This window comes from Corvus moneduloides, chromosome 3, assembly GCF_009650955.1.
Source record: "Corvus moneduloides isolate bCorMon1 chromosome 3, bCorMon1.pri, whole genome shotgun sequence".
NCBI lineage: Eukaryota > Metazoa > Chordata > Aves > Passeriformes > Corvidae > Corvus > Corvus moneduloides.
The window spans coordinates 67,036,494-67,063,477 of NC_045478.1; the positions used below are offsets into that span (position 1 = coordinate 67,036,494).

The following is a 26,984-nucleotide window of genomic DNA, read 5'->3' on the forward strand; positions in this document are numbered from 1 at the left end:
ATAGCCCTGCTCTGAGAAGGAGGCTGGTCTAAGTAACTTCCATAAGTGCCTTACAATTTTTTCCCCATAATTCTAAACCCTATAAAGAAAAAAAAATCCCAATTAGAATTTTTAAACTCTCCTCTTATTTTATGCTTGAGCAACCAAAAAAGCAACGAAACCACCTCCCCAAGTAGCTGTTCAGTAACATGTCACTGATTACAGTAGATGTGACACTACAATGACATACCTGAGTGTATGAAATTCTGAATGTGCTCCACTACAAGTTCACTGGAAAGGCCAATGGCATGCTTGAAATTAGAAGATGCCATGTCCCAGTAAGAATGGTCACCATGGCTGCGATGGAGCCAAAGAGACATCGTGGGAAGAAGAAGATGTACAACTGCATAAATGCCAAATCCTGGTCCTTAAAATAAACACAATAATGGTTGTATATATTTGCTTACAAAGCCTACATGCTCAGTAAACTTGCTAGCTTGTTCCAAGCTGAAGCCTGGGGTAATGTTGAAGGAAAGAGGTTCTGAAACTTTTTTGTGGCTGAGAGTGGTAAAGTATTTTGGATGTAGTTATGAGGTACATTTATCCAACAGTTTACCTGCAGTCTTTCCCAACATATCTGCAGGATCATGTAATTTTCTCTTTCCATTTCCTAGACACAAAGCAAACATTTTCTGTGGCTAGGACATTGATAGAGTACCACACCTCTTTACTGTGTAACAAATTTAAGCATATGTTCATATACTCTTATAAGATGCCTTTTGTCAACAGAATGATGCCCTAACTGGAACAACTTACCAACTCTGAGATTTCTCTTTCTAGCAGAGAATGTCTCTGTGTAGCTTTAACACAAGTAACATACTTTACAGAACTAGTTTTGGAGTCTAAAAGGTTTAGTTAGGACTCCACTAGCTCACATTTTATCAAGCCCTTTCATTACCAGGTGTCTTGGCAACGTCCCTCAGCAACTCAAAGAGCAGATCCAAAGTAGGAGGCTGGTGCTGACGGGGACAGTTGGATATAGCAGTTGTTAATTCTTCCAGCAGAATAATCCAGACATTGATAAGGCCTACAAGTAAAGAAAGAAATATTAAAAACCTTGGGTAAGATACTGCATTGACCACAGGTGAAACTTGCCCTCAAAAAGTGATGGAAATTAATTAACTAAGTAACTTAAAGATCATGGTTCTTGTGTGTTTACTGTTGCTGTGTAATTGTTGTGGGCAACAGCCGTTTTTGAAATGATGGTTTCATTTTCCCCCCCTTTTTATCAGGTTTGTGTTTTGTGCCGTCCTTCCTTGTCCATGATGTACACTTTGTTCTTGTCATATTTCACTATTCCTACTAGTCCAGTCTCTTTAACCTTGTGTAAAACATCCCACAAAAAATATGAGTAAAACCTCATCTCAAATGCTGCCCAGAATAGCTCCTTTAGGTTATGCTTTTAAGTAAGGCTCCTGAGGAGACTAGACATAATTTAACTGGCTCTATTTGGTACTCAGAACTGACCAGTAAAAATGTCTCATGAGGTATCATCAGGCTGCCTCACATGTCATCTTTAACATCTAAAGAGGTCACAGAGCTGGATAACTGCCAGAACAGCAGATAGGATACAGGTGAGCTCTCATCTATATTGGCAAACAGATAAGCCCTAAAAGATTATGGGATACAACTAGTTTTCAATACAATTTTGAAGATGGTTAGGAATTGCTGACCTTCAATTTTTCACAGATCCCTTAAGTACTTGCTAGTCTGCCATGATATCATGAACAGCTAGAAGGATCTTGCACATTACACTCTTAAGTTGCCTTAGAAGGCTATGGGCTCATTAGGCTTAAAATGGATTTTACTTTGGTTCACTAGTAAGTCCATGTTCTCTGCCAGAGCTAGCTATGCTGACGTAGTCTGTATCTGAATGATGTTTGTTGGCTACTTATGTTCTGAAAGCAATACAAGAGGGAACTTAGTTTAAGATTCACTGAGCTTGCTGACTGCAAGAATCTTCCCGAGAAACAAGGAAAAAACAGTGAAATCATTACTCTGTAACTAGGTTGATCATTTATTTAGTCACACCACTTTCAAAGGGCAGTATGTATGGTGACATTGTTTTCAGGCAGTTAGACTTTAATGATACTTCTGGATAAGGAAACAGCACGAATGACTCAGAATGAAATACGGGCGTTTTCTAATCTGGGAGAACTGAGTATCTCTAAAACAGCCTCTTGAAGAGTCCAGCATAAAATCAAAGACACCATGAAAATATACTGCAGATATGGCAAAGCAGGCTAAAACACTTTGCCTCATCCTGGTACTGACTTTGAGCACCAGAGTGCCAGGTGAAGACTGCCTCGTGTCTTTGTGAAGTCAGTTCACCTAGCAATGTTCTAACACCACTGCCATGTAAATAACAAATTAGGTGACAGTATCAGTGCTTAGCTCTGACAAGAACCAGAAGAAGGTTTATTTGCTGCAGGGTGATATTTCTATTTACAGCAAGACATTGACAGGCAGAGTCACTTCAGAACATCAGGCAACTGAGGTGGGAAGACCCTAGGTCAAGTTCCAAGTCTGATTCAAAGCAGAGGCTTCAATGACTTGGGTCTCCTGCACCCCAGGTGAATATCCTAAAATACTCTGATAGGGAAAAACCAAACCAAACCCAGCACAGAAAGAAGAAAGTAAAAGGTTGTTTTGTGAAAAACTAGGACTTGTGACTTTCTGGTTTCAGAGAACAGCTTTTCTCTCCTTTATCCAGAGTAGCAGTGGAACAGGACAATCCATATGGTGGAAGAGTCTAGATAAAAGTAGGTACCAAGGGCCAGTCTGGTGAGGCATATGAATGAAAGGCATTGGAGTTAGCCTGCTTTCTGCCAGGTTGCAGCTGACTCCTCACTGAGGCAGCCTGGTGGAACAGGTCAGTAGTTCACATATTCAAAAGTGACTGTACTGCTGTGAAGGTCTCCTGAGCCCAGAAGCCGTAAGGCTGCATTCCTCTATTGCTTGGCTCTGCACACATCTAGTTCATCCAACACCTGATTAATCCACAACCCATATAAACCACACAAATAATCAGGAGGCAAATGCTGCTTGTTTTTTCTGAAGGTCATAGTGTTTTTTATGGACTTCAGAAATTCACTGTTTATTTCAACAGACCACAGAACATAAGTTTGGAAACAAACAATTATTCTTTATCTTTCCAGACAGTAACTCAATACTGGTATTTTTTTCTGTTAAAGGCAGGCCTGCCAATACCAACTTTAAAAGGTTTTCACTCCTTTACTTGAGCTGTGGTCTAGAAAGTATTTTTGTGTTAGCTCTCAGAAATGCACAACAGTTGTATTATGAGTATCAGAATAATCAAATTAATTGGTAATCAAAATATTGTTATCTTGCCCTAAGAGAGGAGCTGTATTTTTCTTATATATGAACTGTACCTTTTACATAAAGAAGGTGACAGGACCTGAACTTCCAACTTCTGTGTGTGCACGTGGGCGTGTGTAGACAACAAGGAGACAATAAACTATGAAGTTTTCCCTCCTTTTTGCTTTCAGCCGTTGGCAAAATATGCAGCAACACATAGAAGAAGCAATTGATTAGTTCTGCATTTACTGCTTTCAATGCACTTACCAGTGTCATCATCAAAGTCAGAAAGGATGCACTCAATCCCATCCTCACTGCTGGCTGACTGTTCCTGTGCTCTCCGGGGCAAGTTAACCAGCCGGCCACTGAGGAAGATGGGTTTCAAGGGCATTTTATAGATTTTGGCTAACAACTTGGGAGGGTGGAGAAGAGGAGAGAGAGAGAAAAAAAGAGAGGATAAATATCCATGGGAAAGTTTGTAAAAGCGATCACATACAATACAGGTACATAAAATAAAATTTAAAAAATAAAAAAAAAAAAAAAAAAAAAAATAAAATGCATGCAAACACAATTAGAGGCCAGAAGTCTTCAGTTCACTGACAAGTAAAGGGTTGTGGGTAAAGAGAGGGAGAGTAGCAATTCAAATAACACATTTCTGAGGTGGGAGTGTACTCTCTTCTTATTTGTGAAGGGCAAATGTTACAACTCACTGATTGCATCTATGACCTAATGAAGCTCTGTTAGCTATACACAGAATATTTTGAAGCTCTGAAGGACTACATAAATACTGGTAAAAGGGTTTGTAAAGGTTTACTTCAGAGCTTCATTGCCTGGGTTGTCCATTACACAACAGATACAAAACGCAGAACTGTGCTATTGCAGAGATGCTACCAGCATTTTATCAGGTCTTTCTAAGTAAATAATGTACTTGCAATATACAGACAGGATTTTTTTTTAGTCATTCCTGTTCTTCTTTTACTGGCAAGTTAAAAAGTACAAGATATAAATGGCTGCTTCTTTTAAAGAGGAGAAAATATTTCCCCCTCACTGTGAACCAGGGTTTGTAAGGATGAGGAATAGCAATGTGGTGCAAATAGTTTATAGACAGAACATATATTAGATATACACATAGATATTTACTAATTTTTTTAGATGAACAAGATAGCAAGCTGAGTTTGGTATGTCTGCTGTTTATTATTCTGAGTTGCCTTATTCTTCCCTTCCTTTCTCAGTCTGCACACTGAATCCACCCATTATCTCTGAATTTAGATATTAAGTCCTTTCAGCAATGATAGTATCTTTTGTTGTGCATTTGTATTGTACCCAGAAAAAACATGGCCTGAGTCCAACAAAAAGACCCGCAGGTGCTACAAAAATACAAACAACATTATAAAATCAGACAAAAATTGTCCAGATAACCCTGGATAATAATATATGCTGTGAGCAAGGAGATTACAGGAAACATGCCAGCATTCTAATTATTAGAGATTTGTCCTGAACTTCACATATGCTTGCATGGTACAAATAAGTTGCTTCTGCATTTCAGAGGGTGTGACCTGTTTTTCTTAAAATATGAGAATTCACAACTTCTTGTTTTAGTTTTTTTTTTTGTGTTTCATTCCCAACACCGTTTATGGTAACTGTTTAAATGAGAATGAGATTAGCTTTGAGTAATGTTACTACTAGGTTTTGAGCATTCACATTCTCTCATATGCTCCCTGGGTCTGAGTGTTTTTATCTCCTCAGTTTTCCCACTGCTAACTGGCCTAGAAGGCATGATATTCCCTCAGATCACCACTGTCCATTTGGCAGTGTAGGGTATTACCATCAGGGTCACCACAGACTCTGTTGGGTTCATGCAAATCATCCAATGACTGACGCAAAGCCTGCAGGTTAGAATTGTTTCCTGGGCCAGGTTTGTGCCTGTATAAGGTTGTTCATCATACCTGAGAACATCTCCTGAGGTAATCAAGAGCAGGAAGGCACAAGTCTGTAGATGCAGATCCCGATCCTGGCACACAGTCACCCATCTCCTTACAATCTACTTCCCCTGGGGACAGGAAAGGCAGCATTGGGAAGGACAGAAGAAAAGAAACAAAGAGCATTAGCTTTTTCTCATTCAGTTATGCCCTAATGTCCAAACAGAATCCAGGAAACGTCCTTTGTTTGATCTTCTTAGATGACAACCAGGTGACCCCCACTGAAACAATACAGTAATACTGGTCACAGTTTGTACATGAATTTTTATATGAATAAACGTTTTAGTAAGCATATGCCTATTTAACACCTCTTTAGTAGAGCCTTTGAGAGTTCTAATAATCATACAATTATATTATCTGTCACATTGACTCCATTTTCTTCCATGGGTGTAGGAATTACTTGCTCATATTCATCCTTTGCTCAATTACTATACTAATTTTTTTCTATTCATTTCCACCCCAGTGACCCAGAAAATTCTTCTACCACAAGTTCTTTCCTATTAGTTTATTTACTGCTTAAAGATATAATTTTCTATTTTGTACTATTACACTTCCTTCTGCTGTCTAATGCAGGTGTCAAGGTCTCACAGTTCCAGCTTATGACACATAACCTCAGGCTCTAGTGCCTCACTATGGGTGGTATTCCCAACTTAAATCAGCAGACTGCTCCTTCCAGACCAGTTTCACTAACTGAATTCAATAAGCAGAGCAATTCCAAGGCATCCTGCTACAGAGCTCCTCTCTGGATAACTCCTCTCCACCATTTTCCCATCTGCCAGTCTGCCTGGCTCCCCTCTCAGCCAATGTTCTGCCCACCTTAGAATACTTGGCTCACAACCATTTTTCCAGTTTAGCCAAATACTTCCCATTCAGTGACAACTCTGAAGCTTTACTAAATGCCTATAGACATTAACATTTTCTTGCCTTAAAAGCTATTCCTCTCATAAAAAGCACAAGATGAATATTAAATCCTTTTATGAGATCCTACTTTGTTCTCCTTTCACTATATTTATTTGCTTTTTCTATGCTCTTAGGTATTTCCTCCATAATGTATTTTATAGTTTTGTCTACTACTGAGATCAACCAAGTCAGCCAGTGAAGTTTGAATCCTTTAGTTTTACCATAAAATGCACATAGTATGGCTTTGTATTTGCTGATGTATCCCATAGTTCTGTTACCTTTAATACAAAAAAAGACCTTGCTTTTTGATATGTGACCACAACGGGGTCAAAATTATCTCATGAAAGTAAGAAACATAAAGAAATATAAGACAGGCTTTTAAGCTCTCCATAAGAAACATGAGTTCCCTCTACTGGTACTGGACATGCAAGTTTATTTCTCTTTTGTAGTAATAACTACAATTACATCACAAACTGAATTCTGCCCCTGTTGAAATCAATGGTGAAATAGCTCAGTGAGACAAAGAGTAACATTAAAGAGTAGATCTGCTGCAGCTAGGTGCTTCATTTAAATCAAAAGGAGTTGCTTACAGAGCTAGAAACCTCTGTGAATTAATATTCATATAGAAAGAAAAGGCCCCGTTTTATCACTACTTAGAAGTTCTATAATTTACATACACAAAAAAACCCCAACATTGTCAGAGTTCAATAAAAAGTATCAAATTCTAATGATCAAGGCAAGCCATGGATCACCAGCATGGGAGCAGAATGACCCAGCAGCGTTTGCCTTTGTTCTGCAGGCTGGTGAAGCATGACAATTACTCTGCAGGGTCAGCCTGACACGCTATGCCTGGTCTCTGCTGCCGGCAGTGTAAAACATGCCCTGCTCTGTTGCAAACAATCCATGCTGTCTCTGCACAATGCCAGGCCATTTCTGCAAAATGCTAGGTTTGGAGGTTTTTTGTTTTATTGTTTACACGAATATAAGCGAGTCCTGATGTAAACAAAGATCAAATTAAGAAGCAGACAGTTAATAGGGAGATGCATTTTTGCTGCTATAAAATCTTGAACTGATAGTATTAAAAATGTTATGGAAATAATCCCTCGGTCTTGATTCTGTTTTATTCTTTTGAAGCATTCTGGACTCAAGTTCTTCACTGCCCCTCTCTTTGCTACCATGCTATGTCTTACATAACTGAATTATCCTCTTCTGCAGGATCAAGCTTGATATATCATGACTTAATAGGAATGGAAAATATTTACCCAATCCTTTGACAAACTTCATAAGGCACATAATATAACTGGTGGCAGCATTGGCAAAGACCTGGATGTTGTCTGTGTTTAGAAATGCTTCAAAGACATCAAACACTGGAGCCTGGCGTTTCCCTGTGGAAATAACAAGATGAGAACTCTTCCTCACCCCCCTTTAAAAATCATTTTCCAACAGTTTTTCACCAATTTAACTGAATCTGTAGAATCTTTTCTTTTCTGGGCAGAGACAGAAATTATCTTAAAAGTAAAACCTGCTCTTGCTGCTGAGGCAACTCATGTAGCCTTTCATAGGGAGTGATAGAGATTCCCTCCTTTGCCCAGTCTATGACAAATACCAATTTATGTCTGCTCAAATGGTCAGAGCAGGTTTGAGCTCTTGAATTCAGTAGCTAATACTTCTGTTTGGTGGAGGTTTCTGTTTAGTTTCTGCTTTAGTTTTTGATAACTGCCAAGATGACATTAATCATGCAGAAAACTATTCACACTATACAGTAACAAAATAGCCTTGCTTTTCCTAAGTAGATTATCAGTCTTCAAAAGCTGCGTACACCCACAATCAGCCATCAGCCATAACAGATCTCAATCACAAAATTTAGGAGGAAAACCACATCCCTTACACATGACTTGTCACATTCAAAAATACTTTCTAATGGGGCAAAAGAACAGAAAAAAATAATAACACATTTCCATACAAGCAAACATCTCTGGGAGGGATGCACATTCTTACAGAAATGTGGTCTGTAATAGCACCAGGAATCTGAAAGCCTTGTGATCACACGCCTGGACAAGCACTTGCCTAGATTATCACACTAAGTTACCCTGATGAATAAGAGCAATAGGTTTCATACAGTAAGGAAGACAGTCCACAAGAGACATGCTGGTTGTATACAGTCCTTTCTCCAGCAGGACAGCGACAAATACTCAGCCAAGCTCAGTACCCTTGCCCTACTGTCTTGCTCAGAATTATTCAAGTAGATTTGAAGCATTTCTTTCTCATTCTACTCATTTGTTAGAATGTAGAGGATAAAAGGTCAGAACAATATGTCTGCTTTCCCTCCTACCCCAACTAATACTTCAGACACTTCGGTACAGCTGTGGAGTGTTGTAGTGCTACTGTTCAGTTTGGGTATTAAAATATATTAAGTTAGTTACTGTGTCCCCCAGGGAATCAAAAGCACATATGAAACAGCACAGTCAGTCCTTACCCATAGAGTATTCTCCTACAAGGTACTCTTTAACCTCTGACTTGCTGCTGCTGTGCACCGTTTCCAGGGCACTGAACAGGGGTCTCCATCCCGACTGGATCTGTGTAGAACACATTTCTACCAACTCTCCTATAGAGGTGATCACCTGCAGGCAGTGTAGGGGGGGTTAAAAGAAAAAAAAAACCAAAAACCCGAACTGATATACACATGGATCTTCAGAATGAATGAGGATGGCTTTAAACATATTTCCAGATCTCACTATGACAGTCTAGACTAATTCATTATTTAAAATTTTTTAGATAATAGAAAATCTTTATTTAATTGCTTTAAAGCCTAAAGGTCTACTGTCTCTGTGCTTTGCCACAATGCTGATTAGGTAGGCAGAGCACTCCCAATTCCTTGAAGATGATCAAGGAGCAGCATTCGAAGGGAATTTGGGAAACACTCTCACATGGACCAAGTGCACTCTGGAAGCCATTCTTACAGGCATGAAGGCCAGATACAGACACATTGATCAGAGCTGACTTGCCTGGTCTTGGACATCCTCATCACACAGCTCCAGCTGCATGATGCGCTCAAAGGGGCGGAAAAGCGCCTCGTTGAAGTGAAAGTGAGAAGGCTCATTCCAGTCCACCAGCACTTCGGTGAGGATGTCGTGGATGAAGGAGACAGCCTTCTGAGACACGTGTCTCTCCTTGTGACAGGCAGCCTGCAGAGAAAGGAGAAGTATTAGAGTGTGCCCAAACAAAAAATTTGCTTTTAGTCAGACACTTTCAAGAGAGGTAAGCACTACATGTTATTGAACCCTCCAAACAGCTTCCCCACTATGTGACTAGGGACCCCACTGCGGTGAAAACGGAGAGTACTGCCACGGAAACAGATCACTGAGACTCTGAGCTGCCTGGAGGTCCACAGATATATGAAAGTCTGCTGACAATTAAAAAAGCATAGAGCTAAAAATAAATAAATAAAATACTAAAACCCACAGAACAGAACTTGTGGGAAATGTTTTGTTTTGACTGTGTGACCGTTCTTCCCTTCAAAAGGTAGCAGCTGAGCTGGCTTTATGTGGGAAAAGAAAACTTGCATCCTTTTCTGGGAAGAATTGCAAGGATGCAGACCTTGACTGGGAATACAGATAGATGGAGGAGACACTTAGAGCCCCTTGGGGTGGTTTCAGGTTTTTCACCAGAAACAATTTGCATCACATAACAAAAGCCCAACACCCTGTCCCTAAGCCTGCCCATTTCAATCACTTGCAAGCACACTCCTTGGTGGCAGTATCACAATATACGACACAGTCTATACAAGACAGAGCAGACTTGACAATGTTGAAGGTTGTTATACATTTTAAGAGCTATCAAGCTTTCTCCACCTTTTTTAGCTTTGCTGTTTTGTGCACACATTCCCATTTTTGTCCCCCATTCCTACCTCTACAAGGTGAGGTGCCACCAGGCTCCAGCAGCGCATGAGGTGGAGCAGTGGGCGGGATTTACTCCTTACGATTCTGAGCATGGCATCACCAAGTCGGAATAAATGAAGTGCACTTCTCCTGTCCTGTGTAGATTTTACTTCACCTACAAGAAAGTAGAAGAATAAATGGAAGCTAAGTATCAGCTTAGCTTAGCTTCTCCTCTACTCCTACATGTCTGAACTGGAATTAGAAATTATTTATCAATATTAAGTTGGTGAAGAGCTTCAGTGGGGTGACAAAAAGAAAAAAAAAACCCCCAAAACTGATGTAAAGCACACCCTACGCCTGTGTAGGTAAAAGAACAGGAGATGGACCCAAGTTCAAAGAAAAACTTACCAAACATACTTTAAGTGATCACTTTTTTTGCCAACATTAGAGACAAAGCTTGGAAAAGTAGTGTAAAAAAGTTATTAAGACCCAAAATGGTAGTTACAAAAGCTTTTGGTGACATCTACAGGAAAGATTATAAACTGCAAATTATTTAGCTTGGGTATTTAATTTTGTACTTCTTATTAAGCAAATGATACAAAGAACAGAATGTGAGAAAATGCTTTTCTGTTCCCCAGTCACTAGTACTTGTTATTTCCTGCTGAAAGGGATTCATCTTCCATTGCTCTTACAACATTTTGAAAGACATTTCATCCTCTCATTTCAAACACAGTGGTGCTTCTATCTCTACCAAAAGATGTAATCAGGGGACATACCACTTTTAAAATAAAAAATAGCACTTAATTCCACTATCCTAACTTTAATTTCAGTTTACAACTACTGTTGATTGAACACTACATACATGATAAGAGGAAATATATTTATTAAAATTAGAGTTATGAATGATGAGGTCTGGAGACAAGCAAGAGCAAAAAACCCAAAAACTTGAAGTGTCATATTGAGAAAATGACAAGTAGCACTTCAGGGAGATAGGAAACCAATTAAATTGGAAACATAGATAAAAACTGTGTCTGCCACAGGAGAGAACAACACCTGTATGACTAATGTAGCTTCTACAGGCATAGTATAAATTTAAGTGAAGTATCTTCCTTTGTGTCCAGTTCTTCTGCCTCATTTGAGATAGTGATGGAAACAACAATTTACAGGCTTTGTACTGTGGGGTACATGCTCTACTCTGTTGGGGAAAATCAAGCAGGACAAATCCCACTGCTTTAACATTCTTCGTTTGTGGGCTTTGTTCTCTATTGCCCGTTTTCTGAACACTTTTGAGATTATCCTACTGTCAAATGTCTAACCTAAATCCACTGTCTTAAGTCTAGATTGACCCAAGTTTCCATACTGAACTGGGTTCAAAAATAGAGCTGTGATTATATATTGGTGGGCAATTAACACCCCCAAAGTCCAAGAACCAAATGAATGTCCTGTGATGTGTTGCAAAGCAGGTGTGGATGTGGTCCCTGTCCAAAAAAAGTGCTCAATCTTTTCTAAAGGTTTTGAATTAGTCCTACAATTCTAATAAGAAAGATCTTATTAGACTACATACTGTGTTTTATTTATACCTTGAAATTTCAATTGAAAAAAATTGTAAGAATACAAGGTAAGTCCTGCAAACAGTACAATTGTATATAAAACACTCTGTACAGGATCTTCAGGTGATTTACCTGGCATTGCTAGTGAGTAATCAACTGTATCTGTGACTGAATGGAAAAGCTGGGCCTGAGAAGCCTTCTTGAGCTGGTAAAGGAAGCCTGCCAGTGCCGTCAAGTTTAACTTGTCAGCAGCGTCTTCAAAGAGCCTGTAGGTAAAGAACAGAATCTAACTGAAAAATTAATGAGATGCAGACTTAAATGTGTATGTAAGAGGACAACTCTTATCTGTTTGTGGCTTCTGTATGTTGCTTTTGGTGACACATTAGGTTATTGAGAGCTTTTTAATTTATACAGCGCTGCAGCAAGACTTTGATCCAGAAGCTTTATTAATTGGAGAGTGGAAAGTAGGTTGCTATGGGATCAATCAGAACCCTTTCAAGATTCAACTATGGCGCTGAAACAAAAAGTCACTTTTTCCAGTTATCTTAATGCTATAAGCCATTCATGAACCAGTAATTAAAAAACCAGTCAAAACATGCCCATTCCTCACAACACAGATCATCATAGCTTCACTGACTTTAGAGCTACACCAGTTTGCTCCATCTGAAGTTACCAACCCTAACTTGAAAAATAAATTAATTCATGTCTTAAACCTAAGGTTACTGTACCTGAATTGCTATTTTGGAATATTGCGCTGGTTTTGGCTGGGGTGGAGTTAATTTTCTTAACAGTGGCTAGTATGGGGCTATGTTTTAGTTAAACAATGAGAAATACAAGTAAGAGTAGTTATTTTCAGCTGCAACGGGCTCTTAGGATTTAACAGTTAAAATCTGTACACATACAACAGTAAGTGTGGTTACACTGGAGAGGGCTCCACAGAGATTACGTGAGATTTCACACGGTGCAGCCAGAAATTGACAAAAATATGGTTGTCTGTGTTGCTTTTCAGGCAAAACTTTCTATAGTCCTAAGAAACAAGAGATTGAGTCCTAATAAGCATTTGCACTTAAGTAAAAGAGTAGAAATGAAACCAGCATCATTTAAATTATTCTTAAATTATTCTTTATTAAAAGTATTGTTATTCTCTAATCCTCAGAACCAAGTTGTATTATAAGCTTCCTAACTAAAAGGTATTTTAATGCCCAGAGTCAAATTTCTACAAGCAGTTTATGCATTACTTTTGGCTCTGAATTTACACATGACACCTTCCTATGGGCAGAGATCAAGATGAAAAGTGTTAGCTGAATAAAAAGGTAATTGCAAGCATGCAAAACCAAGAAATTTTCAGCTGTAGCCTGGGCTGCTTGAAAAAATAGCAGAAATAATATCAGCTGGCAGACCATGAAAAAGGACATTTAACATAGCCATTGTGTGACCATACTTGGTTCCCTTCCTCCTCTGGACGCACTGGGGAAGCCTGACAAACTGTCCATGCAGCCCTGACAGAAGCAGCTGCTTTCTGACTGACACTGCTCTTATCAATCAGTCCCTTCTGGTCAGGACAAGACACACATTTATTTTGTCTGCTTTACTGAATACAACCTGTCAATTTACATGCAAGGAATAAATCCACCACTCTCAGGATGCATTTGATTTGCTTGGCATATTTACTATTGTGCACAGACAGCTCAGTACTTGCAGGTACTGCAGAGATGAAAAAAGCCAGGTCTTCTAGAAGCTGCTGGTTGTGACAAACATGCAGCTCTTCTGTGAAATTCAACTGAAGCAAGTGGCTGCAACAAACAACAATTAGACCCACTGCAGCACAAAAAGGGCCATTTTGGTACTGTTTTGGGAACAAGGATTCTGGTTCCTGACAGCAGCGCTTTTACCTGTCAGCCTGTGTGGAGAGCGTGAGAACAGCCTTGGCAGCACTGGTCCCACACAGCAGACTGCCTCCACGGAAGTCAAAAGCTCTGCCCTTACTGCTGTCCTTGATGAGATCCTGGATAGAAACTGGCTGAATGACCGGATGGCTGCTGAGCGTGGTCTCCTGCTCGGGGGTCAGTGCCTGAGGAGCCTCCCCAGGCTCAGAGTCTGGGTGCAGCCCTCCAGGTGCTTGCTGTGACTGGGTGATGGTAAGGGAGGGCTGGGCAGCACCATCACTGAAGTGGGTGTGCTCCAGTGTGCTGATGTACTCACACACCCTGAGAACACACAGGGGAAGCAAAAAAAATTAACAAACACCTTGAAACAACCACTCCTCACTGCACTAATCGCACAACATTTTCCTCAAGCCATAAACAGACAATTTCTAACTCTCAGGTTACTCATAGATAACATCTCTTCTTACATCCTTTGGCCCCTCGTGCCTAGACAGCAAATAATTTGGTGGAGGTGCCTGAAAAGCCCATTTAGGCTCCTGGGTCTGCTACAGTCTTCTGGTAACTTTGAAGCTTCTAAGCACTGATTTTGTCCCTGAGCAGTGGTAGAAAACAGCACCATCTTTTGTTTTAGAGATACTGGCAGTTAATTCACTCTGACACTATACAGAACATTCACAGAGTCTGCAAAGCCCTTTTTCTCAGTCCGTTACTTTCAGGCAACATGGTATGAATTCTGGCTATTTTGGGAAAGCTGGTGAGTACCTGAATACATGAGGCCAACAGTCCTGATTATGGCTTCCCATCTCCAAACCCACATTGAGGACTGCATCCATACACAAAACATGAGCAGTGTGCAGGCAGACTCCCTGCACTTTCCCCATCTGCTCCAGTTTCTGCTCCACTTTCTGTTTCACTGCAGCATGAAAAAAGAATAAAATAAAATTAGGTTCTCCAGCTTTTAAACAAACACTGTTTTGTATACACGGTGATGGGCAAAGGATTACAGTCTGAAATCTATGAAAGAACATGAATTCTAGACAAAAAAACCCCAAAAAATCAGAGAAACCAATTTCTTCCTAATAAACCCAAGGCAGCTTTAAAACTAAAATCCTTTTTGACTGATCCTATATACATGAAAAAAATCAATGCTAGATTGACACCCTCCACCCCCAAATTCACATCCTGTTGCCTACAGAACAGTTGCAGATTGCCAGTGATATTTCTCTTCAGAGATGACTGACTGGATATTCATTTATTTTTACCAAAATCTCCTTTGCTATGGAAAAAAAAAAAAGCATTTCTGGATTGCACATGTATTTCCACACAAAAAGTTTCACCAAAGAGCTCTTGTCAAAGCAAAACTAATCTTGATCTGAACTACAACCATTTGGATCTATTTATTTTTTCCAAGAATCCCCGAAAAGCTTTGTTTTTATGCTGCATTGGAATGGAAACAAGTTTTGAAGCTTTGCAAGCTTTCACAGAACAGATCTGTTGGCCGCTGGCCACTGCTGCTGCCTCCTCTTTGCTTCAGCATGGCCTTGTCAACTCCCTTCAGTCATGTCCAGAAGAGCAGTCAAAAGCTTCCTTAAGCTCAGGCTTTTTCAGTTTTGTTTTCTCTACCGAGACACCAAGTTTAAGTACCAAGCAGGGTCATTTGTGCAACACTGTGTTTTTTTACGGGTTTCTTCCCATTAGAAATCAGACATAACCAGAGAAATTTTATGTACTTCTCCAAACAGTCACCTCTCCAAACTGGAGACAACAATTGACTTTGGCTTACACTGAGTTTGAAATGGTGGTATAGAGATGCAAAACTTTTTATATGTTAAAATGACATCATTTTTTATTCCATTTTAATTTAACATGATTCAGAAAGTTTTAAATACCTGATGATGACAGAAAAGTCAGATTTCCAGAAAAGATAATCAAGGATATATAAACCAGACAGGGAGAGGGATGCAAACTCAGCTATTACCACTCAACACACAAAAATCCCCAAATAAGCTGTTTCTCTGATGCCCTCTGGTTGTACTAGTATCACAAGGTTTAAAGAGCACACATTGAAAAATGCCGTAAGCTTATGCATTATTCCACTGATTTCAGTTCCATATAGAATATAACTAGTAGGACATAATGTTAAGAGCCTAGGACAGCAGGACATGTACCGAAGACACACATCCCATGTGCCGACAAGTGAGTAGTGCACAGCAGCAGAACAAGAGGGAAATGCCACTATGTGCAGCAAAGTACTTTCCAGTTGAGCTTTGCAGGCAATGTAAGACAAGGTAGGTAATTTAATAATGTAGTTACCTTGAGCTATAGCATCACTGGGTTCTTGGATTTCTTTTTCCTCTTTCTCTTCTTGGACACAGGAGGCCGCAGACATTTGGGCAAGAGCAGATGCACAATTAGCAGCAACTCCTGTAAGGCAACGACACAGTTACTGTATGACCAACTCCTCCTCCCCAATCCCATACAACCCCAACAAGAGGTAAGGTCAAGGAAAGTTGGCTGGATATGTTTATGCCTTAGGGCACTCTATGCATATTCCCACAATCCACATTCCTACGCGAAACTGGAGCAGGATGCTGCATTTCTTTGTCCCAAATTCCTTCAAGGAAAGTTACCATCCTAATTTATGAGTCTGCCATGCCATCCCCTATGCAGCAGTACCTAGAGCACAGCTCAGCCGGGCTGCCCTCCTTAGTCCATCCAGGCTCACGCAGATGGAGTCCTTCTCCTTCTGGTTCTGCTCTTTGGCTCCTTCTGCTCCCAAGATGAAGGCCAGCCCCTTGGAGCTGCCTGCCATGCGGCCGGTCAGAGGGGTGGACAAAGTGTCAATCAAGTTCTTCCAACAGCCAATTAAAAGGTATCGGGCAAAAGCAATTCCTAGAGTGGAAAAACCATTACTACTATTACTACTAGAAAATGACACAACAGCAGCTTTACCATCAGTGGTAAAAAGCGAAGTCCCATTTGTCCTCTGCATGCTGAAGTACCAATTCACATGTACAATGTACTGACATACTTTCTTTTTAAACTGTTATTCTACACAGTTTATCTGAACATGCTTTTGGTACATAACAACCCACTGCCAGTAGACACACTTGTACTTACTATACAGTCTTAGTACCTGCAACAACAGAATCATCTGTCTTCCGGTTCTGGGAAAGAGGAGATTGAGCTGAAGCAGATGCCATCAATTGGCCACCAATTGCACTGCTGCCCAAGCCATCAATGTCTGCCAGAACATTAAAATACGTCAGATTACGATTTGACACACAGATGGTACAAAGAAAGCATCTCTTACTGGCTCTGTGTTCAACTAAGTACTAGCACTCCTGACTTCTCAGGTGTGCTTTTTTGTTACTCTTTCTGCCAGCCTTCTAAAGCCTTGGTATAAACATGAGCTGTGGCATCTTAGGCTTTGCCCAGTATAACCAATGTTTTGTTGAAAAGGAGAGATATCCCACTCTCAAAAGCTGCCCTCCCCCTCTTCAAGTTACACCGTGAACAGAACTTCCAGCAAAGATTTCAATGTATTTCTTACAGTTCAGAACTTCCCACACACTTAAATCTCTGCATTTCTTAGTATAACTTCAAATCTTCCTAAATCCTGTATTTACATGTTCCCAGACCTCAGTCTGAGTTCTCAAGATGCATTGGGATCCTATGTCCTAAATGTAATTTTTAGTAGACCTATGTATGTTCAATCTCAACAAAAGAAATACAACCCTTTCTCCATTCACAACGAAAGACCAGTTTCTTGCAGAGAGTTGCACGTTACGAACACCAGGCTGTTCTCCTTTCTAACAGCCCCTTCTCCACATACTTCTGAGTATTGTTTTTTCCAAGTGTTTCTTTCATCTTCCCAGCTCAATACCTAAAAGTAACACTGAACTCAATATCATCAGCAAAAAACTTTCAGAGCAGTGCCCTTTGATCACTACTTAATGGCTCAGCTGAAGCCAGTGTTCCCCCTGCATACACTATTTTAATTACATACACATTAAAGCAGACAGTGCATTTTTATATCAATACAGTATCATGGCCATCCTGCTGTCTTTCAGCTGATACAATTTGGTTTTTTTCCCCTCAAATGAAGTTAAGGATTGTTTTTAAGCATTTGTGCTCCAAGTTTTCAGCTTCTCCCTAGTGCCATTTGGCATATCCCTGGCACAGCTCAAGTCTGAACCAAGGGGAGTCCAGTCTATGGAAGGCATCCAGGATCAGATGCCGATATTTATATTTCTACTGCACCGCAGGCACACTGAAATGGCTTTGCTATGACATCAAGAAAACAGCAGCCTTACTGCTTATCATTAACAACTATCAAGTCTACCAGAACTGAAGCTGACGGAGTTAAGAGATGTTTTGGTCCAGTGAACAAAACTACTCTCCCTGTCTCCCAGGGACAGTTTCGATTTTTTTTAAACCCATGCTTCAAAACCACTCAGTTGATCTAAAACAAACACTTAAGTACCTGCCACAGCTCGGTCTGGCTCCTTCTCTACTGGTAATTCCATGAGACACCACATATTGCATGATGACACGCTGCTCTGTATGTAATGCAATAAAGCAGCGTGTCATTGTAGCTTGTTTTAGACACATCTGGAAGTTAGTCTTGCCACCATAATACTGTACTGACCTGTCAGCATGCTGATAAGAGGAAGGCTGTGTTCCTCAGGGCTTCCCCAGTATCCAGCTTCTCCGAGCATGTTCCTTTCTAGTACCTGGTGGTACAGTTCTTCAACCCAGGCCTGGGAAAACACCATCAACACTCCACTGGACTGGACCTGCTTCATAAACTCCTTCTGCAGAGAATCGTAAAAGCCAAATGTAAGACAACAGAGTAAGCCCTACAGCATCAGCCTCAGTCCCCAGATCTACTTCTGAGTAAGGGATTGCAGAAGTAGAAATTAAGTTATGCAAAGAATTAACTGAGAATTACAATCTTAGAATTAAGGTTAAGGTTGGAAAATATCTTCAAGATCATCAAGTCCAACTGTCAACACAGCACCACTCCCATGTTCACCATTAAATCATGTCCTGAGTGCCATACCCACATGTTTTGTGAATGCTTCCATGGGAAGTCTGTTCTACTTCCTTACAACCCTTTCCATGAAAAGAAATTCCCTAATATCTAGTCTAAACCTCCTCTGGCACAACTTGGGATCATTTCCTCTGGTCCTGTCACTTGTTACCTGTGAGAAGAGGCCTACCCTCACCTCACTACAGCCTCCTTTCAGGCAGTTGTAGACAGCGATCAGGTCCCCCTGAGCCTCCTTTTCTGCAGGCTAAACACCCCCAGCTCCCTCAGCCACTCCTCATAGCACTTGGCCTCTAGACCCTTCATCAGCTTTGTTGTCCATCTCTGGACTCACTCCAGCACCTCAATGTCTTCATTGTAGTGGGAGTCCAAAACTGTACACAGGATTTGAGGTGCAGCCTCACTAGTACAGAGGGACATTCACTGCCCTGATCCTGCTGGCCACACTATTCCTGATACAGGCCAGGATGCCACTGGCCTTCTTGGCCACCTGAGCACACACAGGCTCATGCTCAGTAGGCTGATCAGCACTCCCAGGTCCTTTTCCCCCAGGCAGCTTTCCAGCCACTCTGCCCCAGCCTGCAGCGCCGCACTGGGTCGTTGTGACCCCAGGGCAGGATCTGACAATTTACCTTACTGAGCCTCATACAATTGGCCATGGCCCATCAACCAAGCCTGTCCAGATCTTTCTGTATCTGCTTCTGCAGTGGAGAATTACATGAACAAGGACCTCTCCCTTCTTCTACTGCAGTTAATGCAAGATACAAATCAGAATGGCAGTTCTTGCACAGTGACAATGGGACATGCTGATCTCTCACTATTTCCATGAGATAGCAGTAGGATCTCAAATCCAATTAAAATAAGTTGTGGCACCTAATGTGGCCTGCCCAACAACTGGGCCCTTTTGCACTGAACAGACATCACAGATGAACTTGTCTCCAATTATTTATCAGAATGATCTCTAAGAATACTTTGGTCATGCTCAGGCCTGTTGTGCACACTGACTCCTCTAGAGAATGTTCTGAGTCACATAGCTGCACTTGATCTGCTGCAGAACACACCAGAACTATGGATGATGTTAAACTCCACTTGCTTTTTAGATGATCTCGATTATAAATTCTCTTACACTGGAAGCTCAGCAATAATTATACATTTTGACACCTTTTTTATTTGTTCCATATATCACAATTTTTTTGGTTTTTCAGAAAATTCTGAAACAATGTATTGTGGGTAACTAAGTTGATAAACATGGATCCATGCTTTATAACTCACAGTCTTCAAAATGATTTTTAAAAAGCCCAAGAAGCTGAGGAATTCCAGGTGCGACAAAAATCATAATTTCACATTGATACTAAGACCTACTTATTTTTCACTTTAACTTTTCACATCTTCATCTACAGAAATTCAAATTGAGTATTAAGCAAAAAAATTGTCATTAGGCTCAAAAGCAATTGCAAGATGAAGGTACGTTCGTGCACATTATCAAGAGACAATACTTGCTATCTCACATGATGTTAATCTATTCTGAAAATAGTTTAACCATCAAAATGACTGTGACTTTAATGACAATCAGTAAGCAGCATTCCTTCCCACCAAACCACAGTGTAACTCAGATGCATGACACTTATCATGCAAGATTCATAAGCAGCTTGGAGAACGCTTCATTTGCAATTACTATTTCTCCACTTAGCAAGCAGCCTGAAGGCTTTATGTGTGGGCTGGTTTATGTGAAAGGAAACAAAATAATTTTTCATTTTTTAAAAACAATTATCCCATATTCCCCAACTCACCAGCAACACAGGGGCTTGGGCAGGCTTCTTCCTGTAGTAATCAGAGTTTGCCAATTTTAGGTTCAGCAACAGAGTGTAATGTGATACCACGTAGAGACTGTCTGCATTCATCAGAGTCTGGAAGTTGAAATTTAGGTTTCCCTCAAATCCTGGTGAGTGCATCATACCTAACAAAAACACCATGTGAGCTCTCATATTTTACACAGATTTTTCCTGGAAAAAAATATCAGAAACTATCCCTAGCATTTTGGGAGCAACAGATTGCTAGAACAGTTAATGAATCATCAGTAGAAATTACTCTACTAAACATACTAGAACACGGAACAGAAAAATAAGTAGTTCATCTAGAATGCAAGACAAACTGGACACTCCAGTCACAGTCCAGCAAAGCAACATGCTAAATTTGAAATAACCAAGGAGCACCAGCATTCGTTGGGATGACTACCAGGTACATAGGGGGCAGGATACATCTGCAATACTAACTGGGAAAAAGTGAGGTGGGAAGGAGCAGACCCAAAGTCTGTGTAGTTAACTGAGAATACAGTGCACCAAATGGTGTAATGAGGTTAACAGCCCTTTAACTCCCCCAGTAAAGCTGTTCTGCCTAAGTCAGTTGCTGGATGGGGACTGGAGTGCTCCACACCTTGCAAGATCAGTCTATAACCATCATTCTCTCCATGGCCTAGAGGTATGTGGACAAATATCTGGGGCCAAGCTAGCTGGAACTTGTTACAACTCCAAGCCCTGTTTAGTTCATACAAGGCCTAGTTTCTAAATAGCTGAGCAGTAACACTTCTGTCAGACCCAGAAGACACCTGTAAGTACTCAGTAGTCCTGAAAACACTTTGCGTATGAAAAAACAGCCTACAACCATGTTCAATGGCACAATCCCTTCTTCCCATGGATGGCAAATAGCTGACCTACTGGTAGAAAAATATAAACCAAGTATGAGCAACACCTAATTGAATCCCCATGATCTGTAGTTTGAGCCATGAAAAAAACAGAAATACCAGATCCACCCACATGACTCACAGTACTTCATGGTTTTCACATCAACAGTGAAATCCATTCATATAATGTCAATTAAGGAAGATTAAGAAGTCAGCTTTATCCTAGAGGAATGTTTGAAATGGAACAAAAACCAGCTTCCAAGGTTAGTTACATGATGAAGCAAAGCTGTGTCATTTGTTAACTGCTGCAGTGGTTTACTGTGAATATTCCTCCCACCATAAAGCTCATACCTCTTCTTAGACAAAATACAACAAATCATTAACATAAAAAAAAAAAGCCCACACACAGAAAATAAGCAAATATTTTTCTTGCCTCGTGAGGGTTTGAAAGCTCTGTGCTGCTGCCTTCTCGGACTTTCCACTGTCGTCACTTTGGGGGCGTGGATAAGGTGAGTAACTGTTTGAGGGCGGATTTAGAAAGAGAGTAACTGTTCCAGGGTGGGTCTAAAAAATGAATATCTGTTCAAGGGAGCAACCTTTCTGGAAGAAGGGTGATAGGGTTGGCCATAAACCATACCCACACAGGCTGGCATTGCTTGGGGTAGATTTCTCACAGTGAATGCTAACAGAGAACCTTTACCTAGTACCAAAACTGCAATTATGTGCTTGAAAGTAGCCTGTGAGTAGCTCTAGTGACTTCTTCATCACTTAAAACAAAGATGCATCTTAACATTTTGTTGGATGGAGGATCATGATATTGATGTAGCTATCTCATCTCTCACTGATTTTATGTCTTATCTCTCTTAAACATGTACCTCAGGGACTAGAACCTGCTAGAGTAATAAAAACCTCAAGGCAGAGATGTATGTAAAAGTAAAAAAAAAAAAAAAAAAAAAAAAAAGAAAAAAAAAAGCCCACTTTATTTTGCATTTAAAAGTTTTTTAAAAAGTGTAACCTCCTACACAAGATTACAATTGAAAGGGAAGGTGTAGAGCTGCACAGAAAAGTGGATACTCCATCATGGGCATGTACTTGAGCACCAAAAAGTATTGGGGGGAAAAAATATGTTCCTTCATTTTCTCTAAAATATGGGAAAATAAACAACTGCATTTGGGAGATGCTGAGATCACAAGCACAGAGGATAAGATGATACTTACCAAGATAAACACCTTCCCTCTAAAAAGTATGGAATCAAAACTGAAAAGATGGGATAACTTACTCCTAACTTTAGAGTTAACCAACTTACTTGCAAATTTTAATTTCACTATAAGTCTGCTTAGCCGACTTCACTTCACTTTTATCTCAGCAGTGCCTCAAATTCCTACCTCCATTCATTGCCTTTCAATCCTATGAAAACATCCTAATTTTGCAATGCTATCTATATAAGGACCTAGCCTGTAGGAAAGACTACTAAACTCTATTTTTCTTCCAAATTGTAAGAAAAATTGCAAAATGAAACAAAGCAGTTAAACAAGGTCTCCCAGAAACACAAAAATACTGCTTCTGTACTGGCTGGTCTCAGAACTGCATCTGTGTCTTTTCTCAACTTGAATCTTAACCAACACTCAAATTTCCCAATATATTCTTCAAGAATTATACACGAATAAATGTTGTATATACAATGAATGGGATCAATCCCTCTAACTTCATCACCCAATTTGTACCTTGAGTACCTGGTGCTAATGAAGTAGGACCTAAAGTAAGGACCTACACATTGCTTATATAGGCAGATCAAACTGGTGTCTCGAAAGCTCTCCAGGGGGAGTTCCTACCCCCTGACATTTGTTTCAACTTTAGTAAGTCTGTACAGGTCTTCAAACTCATGGCTCTCTCACCTACACAGGAACACAAGTTCTCACCTTGGGAGGACTGATGGACATTTGCTTAAGACCTGAGGTACAAGTTATGGGACTGTTCCAGCTGGACTGAGTCTCATTCCAGGTGTCCAGCTGAAACAGGAACCACCCGGATCTTATGAAAGCATAAAAGTACAACCCTGCAACAGCCATATCTCCATGAAAACTCCAGGATACCTCTTCCAGGCTGTTTTAATACAGTAAATTGCTACTCCACTTTTCCACAATTCCTTACTGAATGGTGTCTTCTACGAGTACTTCACCAAATCCATCTGGAAACGTGGTGTACATTTTTTAAGTACAGATACAGCCACAGAGGTGGCTTTCTTAGAAAAGTGAAAGGTCTCTCTCAACAATGTAAGTCCAAGACTAGGTATCTTTTTAAGATATGTAAACCACAAATAATGGTTTTAATGCAGAATTTGAGTTATATTCTTCCATTTTTCTCACTGTATTACTCATACTGAATGCCAAGAAAAGCTATGTTTAGCCTTAAAATCTAGAATTCTCCTAGGTCCACATCTTCCAAAGTTTTAAAGAGTCTATAAAGACTTTACAGACAAAAGGGAAAAGAAGTGGCATACTTATTCATGCATGAGGGAACAGGTGCACAAAAGTTTGAGCTAGAGGTCTAGCACTGGTCTTTCAGCATAACCTCAAGATTACCCTTTCTCAGGAAAAAAATAAACACCTGTGACAGAAAGGATGCTCTTAAGCCCCTCAATTAGGAAAGTGGTTGACATCAAATGCCTCTTTTAAGGTATTTCCTTTCTGTGATATAAAATGGCCAATGTTTCTTAAGAATACCATTAAACCATCTTCCTGAGTTAGGGTTTATTTGGGTAGCATTTAAACAGGATATCAGGAATATAATCTTATTCACCCAACTTCATATCTAGATTATGCTGCATGATGATGGGAAGCACCCCTTCTGACTCTGTATGAGTTTAATGTATGTGAGAGAGCACAAATGAATGCAGCAATGATTAGGAGATGAGCAATAAGAAAGGCAATTGCAGCAAAGTAAGTTAAAGAAACAGAGACATATATTTTAGCAAACATTTTCATTTTGGCCACTGTCAGAAAAGCAAAATCTTTCTAAAAATATATATTTACACACATTTTAAATATGCTATCAACAGGACAAACTAGCCTTTGCATGACTTTTTTTCTTTGTTTGACAGGTCAAGACCTCAAATGTTCTAACCACAAAAGAACTGAAGATATTTAATCTCTTAGAAGGCAAGATCTTAATTTTTCACTTGGTCTGAGCTTTGAGCTTTGCATTTCCTGTCAGATAGCAGCATTAAGAAAAACAAGAGTGAAGACCTCTCTTCTTTCCCTATCCTTTCTAGAGCTTGCTGCTGTGGAATTATTATCACCCTCTTTGTGAGGCTGGCATTACTAATAATAACAGTGCGGTGATGTACTCAGCTACTTATTCAAAACGGGTGATGGTACTTCCCACAGCCCTCTCATGCTAAGGGGAAAACCCAACCTCTGTTTAATGTGCAAAGCTTCTCAACAGATCTTCACAAACCTATAAAGAGGTATCTAATTCCATTTCTTTATTGATTCAGGATATAATCCAGAGCCTGTTAAGAGTCAATGGATTTACCTCCCTTTGAATCAGCGCCTGCATATTCAATTTGCTTTGCCCTAAATGAAGTGTGTTGCTGTGGAGGCATGTATGGTGTAAAGCCCAAACCTCCTTATTCTGGATATGTTCTCTGAAGATGAAATCCCACAAGGGAATCTGTGTACAGTGCTGTCAGAGTGTGCATGCTGGTTAGACAGTAAATATTTGCTTGCAAACCTGAGCAGAATGTTGAAGAGAAGCTCTGTAGTGCTCCATCCACTTCTTCTATGCTGGGAAGAGCTATAAGCCGAGGAAGAAGCGCTTCAAGTGACTGGATAAAGAGCCGTGCACTGTGTTGGTCTGCTTCTTGGCTCTTCAGCAATTTGAGAGAGAGAGCAGCAGTGCGTAAGGACCTGTGACCTGGGCAATCCCGTGGTGTCTGCTCCTCATCAGCCAGGGAGCAATTGTCAGAGCCTATGTCTGAGACATCAGACCTGCCCGAATCCTTTTCTGCTGCCATGGAATACTGATCGCATGAATCAAACTCAGTCCTAGAAAAGTCCTGGTCATCTACACTGAAGTTACTTTCACTGTATCGGGATCCATAGGAACGGGTCTTGCAGTCAACTGATAAAAAGTTAGTTATATCTGGATAGACGATGGTGTGGCTTCTTTGAACAACATCTGGCTGGTCAATGGTTTCTGACTCTGGTTCTCTGTAATGAATCTCTTTGCTTTCATGTCCAGTTGGAGATGGCAAGGAGTTTTTTTGACTTTCTGGATTATCCTCTGGAGTTGTTTGTCCCATATCCCCTTCCAAAGTAGTCTGACCAGTGTCTGTGGTAACACTAATGCTAATATCAGGACTCTTCTCATTTCCTGACTCCCAGGCAGGGTTTTCTGAGGACAGGATGCGTCTCTGCCACCTGAAGTCAGCATCATTGATCTCCATGGAGTCCCTGCTTGTCTCAGTCCCATCCTTCAATTCTTCTAAGCGCTGGAGCAGCAGCTGGATCTGCTCTTCACTAAGACCCCTCCCTTGGCTCAGCTCATCTAATGCTCCAAGCAGGGCAAAGACGCAGGACACTGAAGCATAACACGCCTCAATACCACCTTTGATGCACGCTTCCGTCATCCCATCCATGACACTACAATCAATACAGAGTTTATTTAAGTGATGCAACATGTATGGCGAGCACACCACCATCATTCAACACCATTTCTCCATAACCAGGAAAAAAAGAAGTGAACTTATCCTTTAAGATTATTCCTGAGAAAGACAATTAGTATTACAACAAATTATTAAGTCTTCCATGCAAACATGGTCATTCTGTAAAGGGAGTGCCAACAAGGGAAACAGTTACCATGCATTTATACCGGCATGCACAGCATATTCTCTCTTATAGACAAGCACTTAAACTGAAAAAAAAAAATCTCAGCACCCAGCTGAACTAAATTTAAACCCATCTGTATCCTGAAAATGATCTTATCTACAAGATATGATCTTTATAGGAACTGAGAACCCTTCTTGCTTGATCTGACAATGTTTAAATTTTCTATGACCTCCTCTGACTTCATTTTAGAAATGTACCTCTAAAGAAACACACATTTATTTCACTGCAAGTTTATGGACCCATACCCAAAAATTTTCAGCTGTAAACCAACGTATGTGGGAATTTTGGCAAACTCCACAAGGTAGTTATCCACATCTTTACAAACAGGCCCAGACTGATGACAAACCAAGCAACCTTTTCCATTTTCAGAGGTTATTTAACCAGGCAGATACCCTGGCTCATATTGGGTATGCTCCTGAACTGCTTAAGTGTTCGGTGTGCACAGGTTTAAGACAGAAGAGGCTAAAGGAGGAAACAAAGCGTACAGCTTGAGAAGATCCAGATGGGACTTTCTTTTAGAAATAGACCTCTTCTTGGATTCTGACTCAGAAGAGCAGGGCCCTGCCAAATCACAAAGCTGCCGAGGACTGCCAAGTATCTGAAAGGAAAGGAAATGGAAGTAAGTAGATTATCTAAGCACTATTTAAATACAATAAATAAGTCATAATTCTATCAAGCCCTGGAACCCAAGGTAGCACTACTGTAATTTCTCACAGCAAAGGAAAACAGCACACTGATGTTCTACTTATTAAAGCTACCTTTCCTCTTTTTAAAGGCAGAAAAGCAAGTAAAGGAGAATATTCAGGAAGGAT

At 40.3% G+C, this 26,984-nt stretch overlaps 1 protein-coding gene across 8 annotated transcripts in view; it reads right to left on the reverse strand.

Moving 5' to 3' along the window:
- ARFGEF3 (ARFGEF family member 3) overlaps nucleotides 1-26,984 on the reverse strand; it is a 90,728-nt gene that overhangs the window by 15,945 nt on the left and 47,799 nt on the right. For 6 of the 8 annotated variants that reach the window (XM_032102047.1, XM_032102045.1, XM_032102044.1 and 3 more), the window contains 19 exons: nucleotides 26,658-26,770; nucleotides 25,016-25,926; nucleotides 21,717-21,800; nucleotides 20,394-20,560; nucleotides 18,202-18,367; nucleotides 16,687-16,794; nucleotides 16,227-16,442; nucleotides 15,864-15,974; nucleotides 14,313-14,463; nucleotides 13,557-13,871; nucleotides 11,797-11,930; nucleotides 10,144-10,289; nucleotides 9,242-9,421; nucleotides 8,713-8,857; nucleotides 7,499-7,621; nucleotides 5,304-5,407; nucleotides 3,625-3,769; nucleotides 938-1,066; nucleotides 230-406 (listed from right to left, as the gene is read on the reverse strand). In XM_032102047.1, coding sequence (XP_031957938.1) covers nucleotides 230-406; nucleotides 938-1,066; nucleotides 3,625-3,769; nucleotides 5,304-5,407; nucleotides 7,499-7,621; nucleotides 8,713-8,857; nucleotides 9,242-9,421; nucleotides 10,144-10,289; nucleotides 11,797-11,930; nucleotides 13,557-13,871; nucleotides 14,313-14,463; nucleotides 15,864-15,974; nucleotides 16,227-16,442; nucleotides 16,687-16,794; nucleotides 18,202-18,367; nucleotides 20,394-20,560; nucleotides 21,717-21,800; nucleotides 25,016-25,926; nucleotides 26,658-26,770 — 3,625 coding nt within the window. The remainder of the gene's footprint in view (nucleotides 1-229; nucleotides 407-937; nucleotides 1,067-3,624; nucleotides 3,770-5,303; nucleotides 5,408-7,498; nucleotides 7,622-8,712; nucleotides 8,858-9,241; nucleotides 9,422-10,143; nucleotides 10,290-11,796; nucleotides 11,931-13,556; nucleotides 13,872-14,312; nucleotides 14,464-15,863; nucleotides 15,975-16,226; nucleotides 16,443-16,686; nucleotides 16,795-18,201; nucleotides 18,368-20,393; nucleotides 20,561-21,716; nucleotides 21,801-25,015; nucleotides 25,927-26,657; nucleotides 26,771-26,984) is intronic. The other 2 variants (XM_032102049.1, XM_032102046.1) reach the window with 1 other exon arrangement.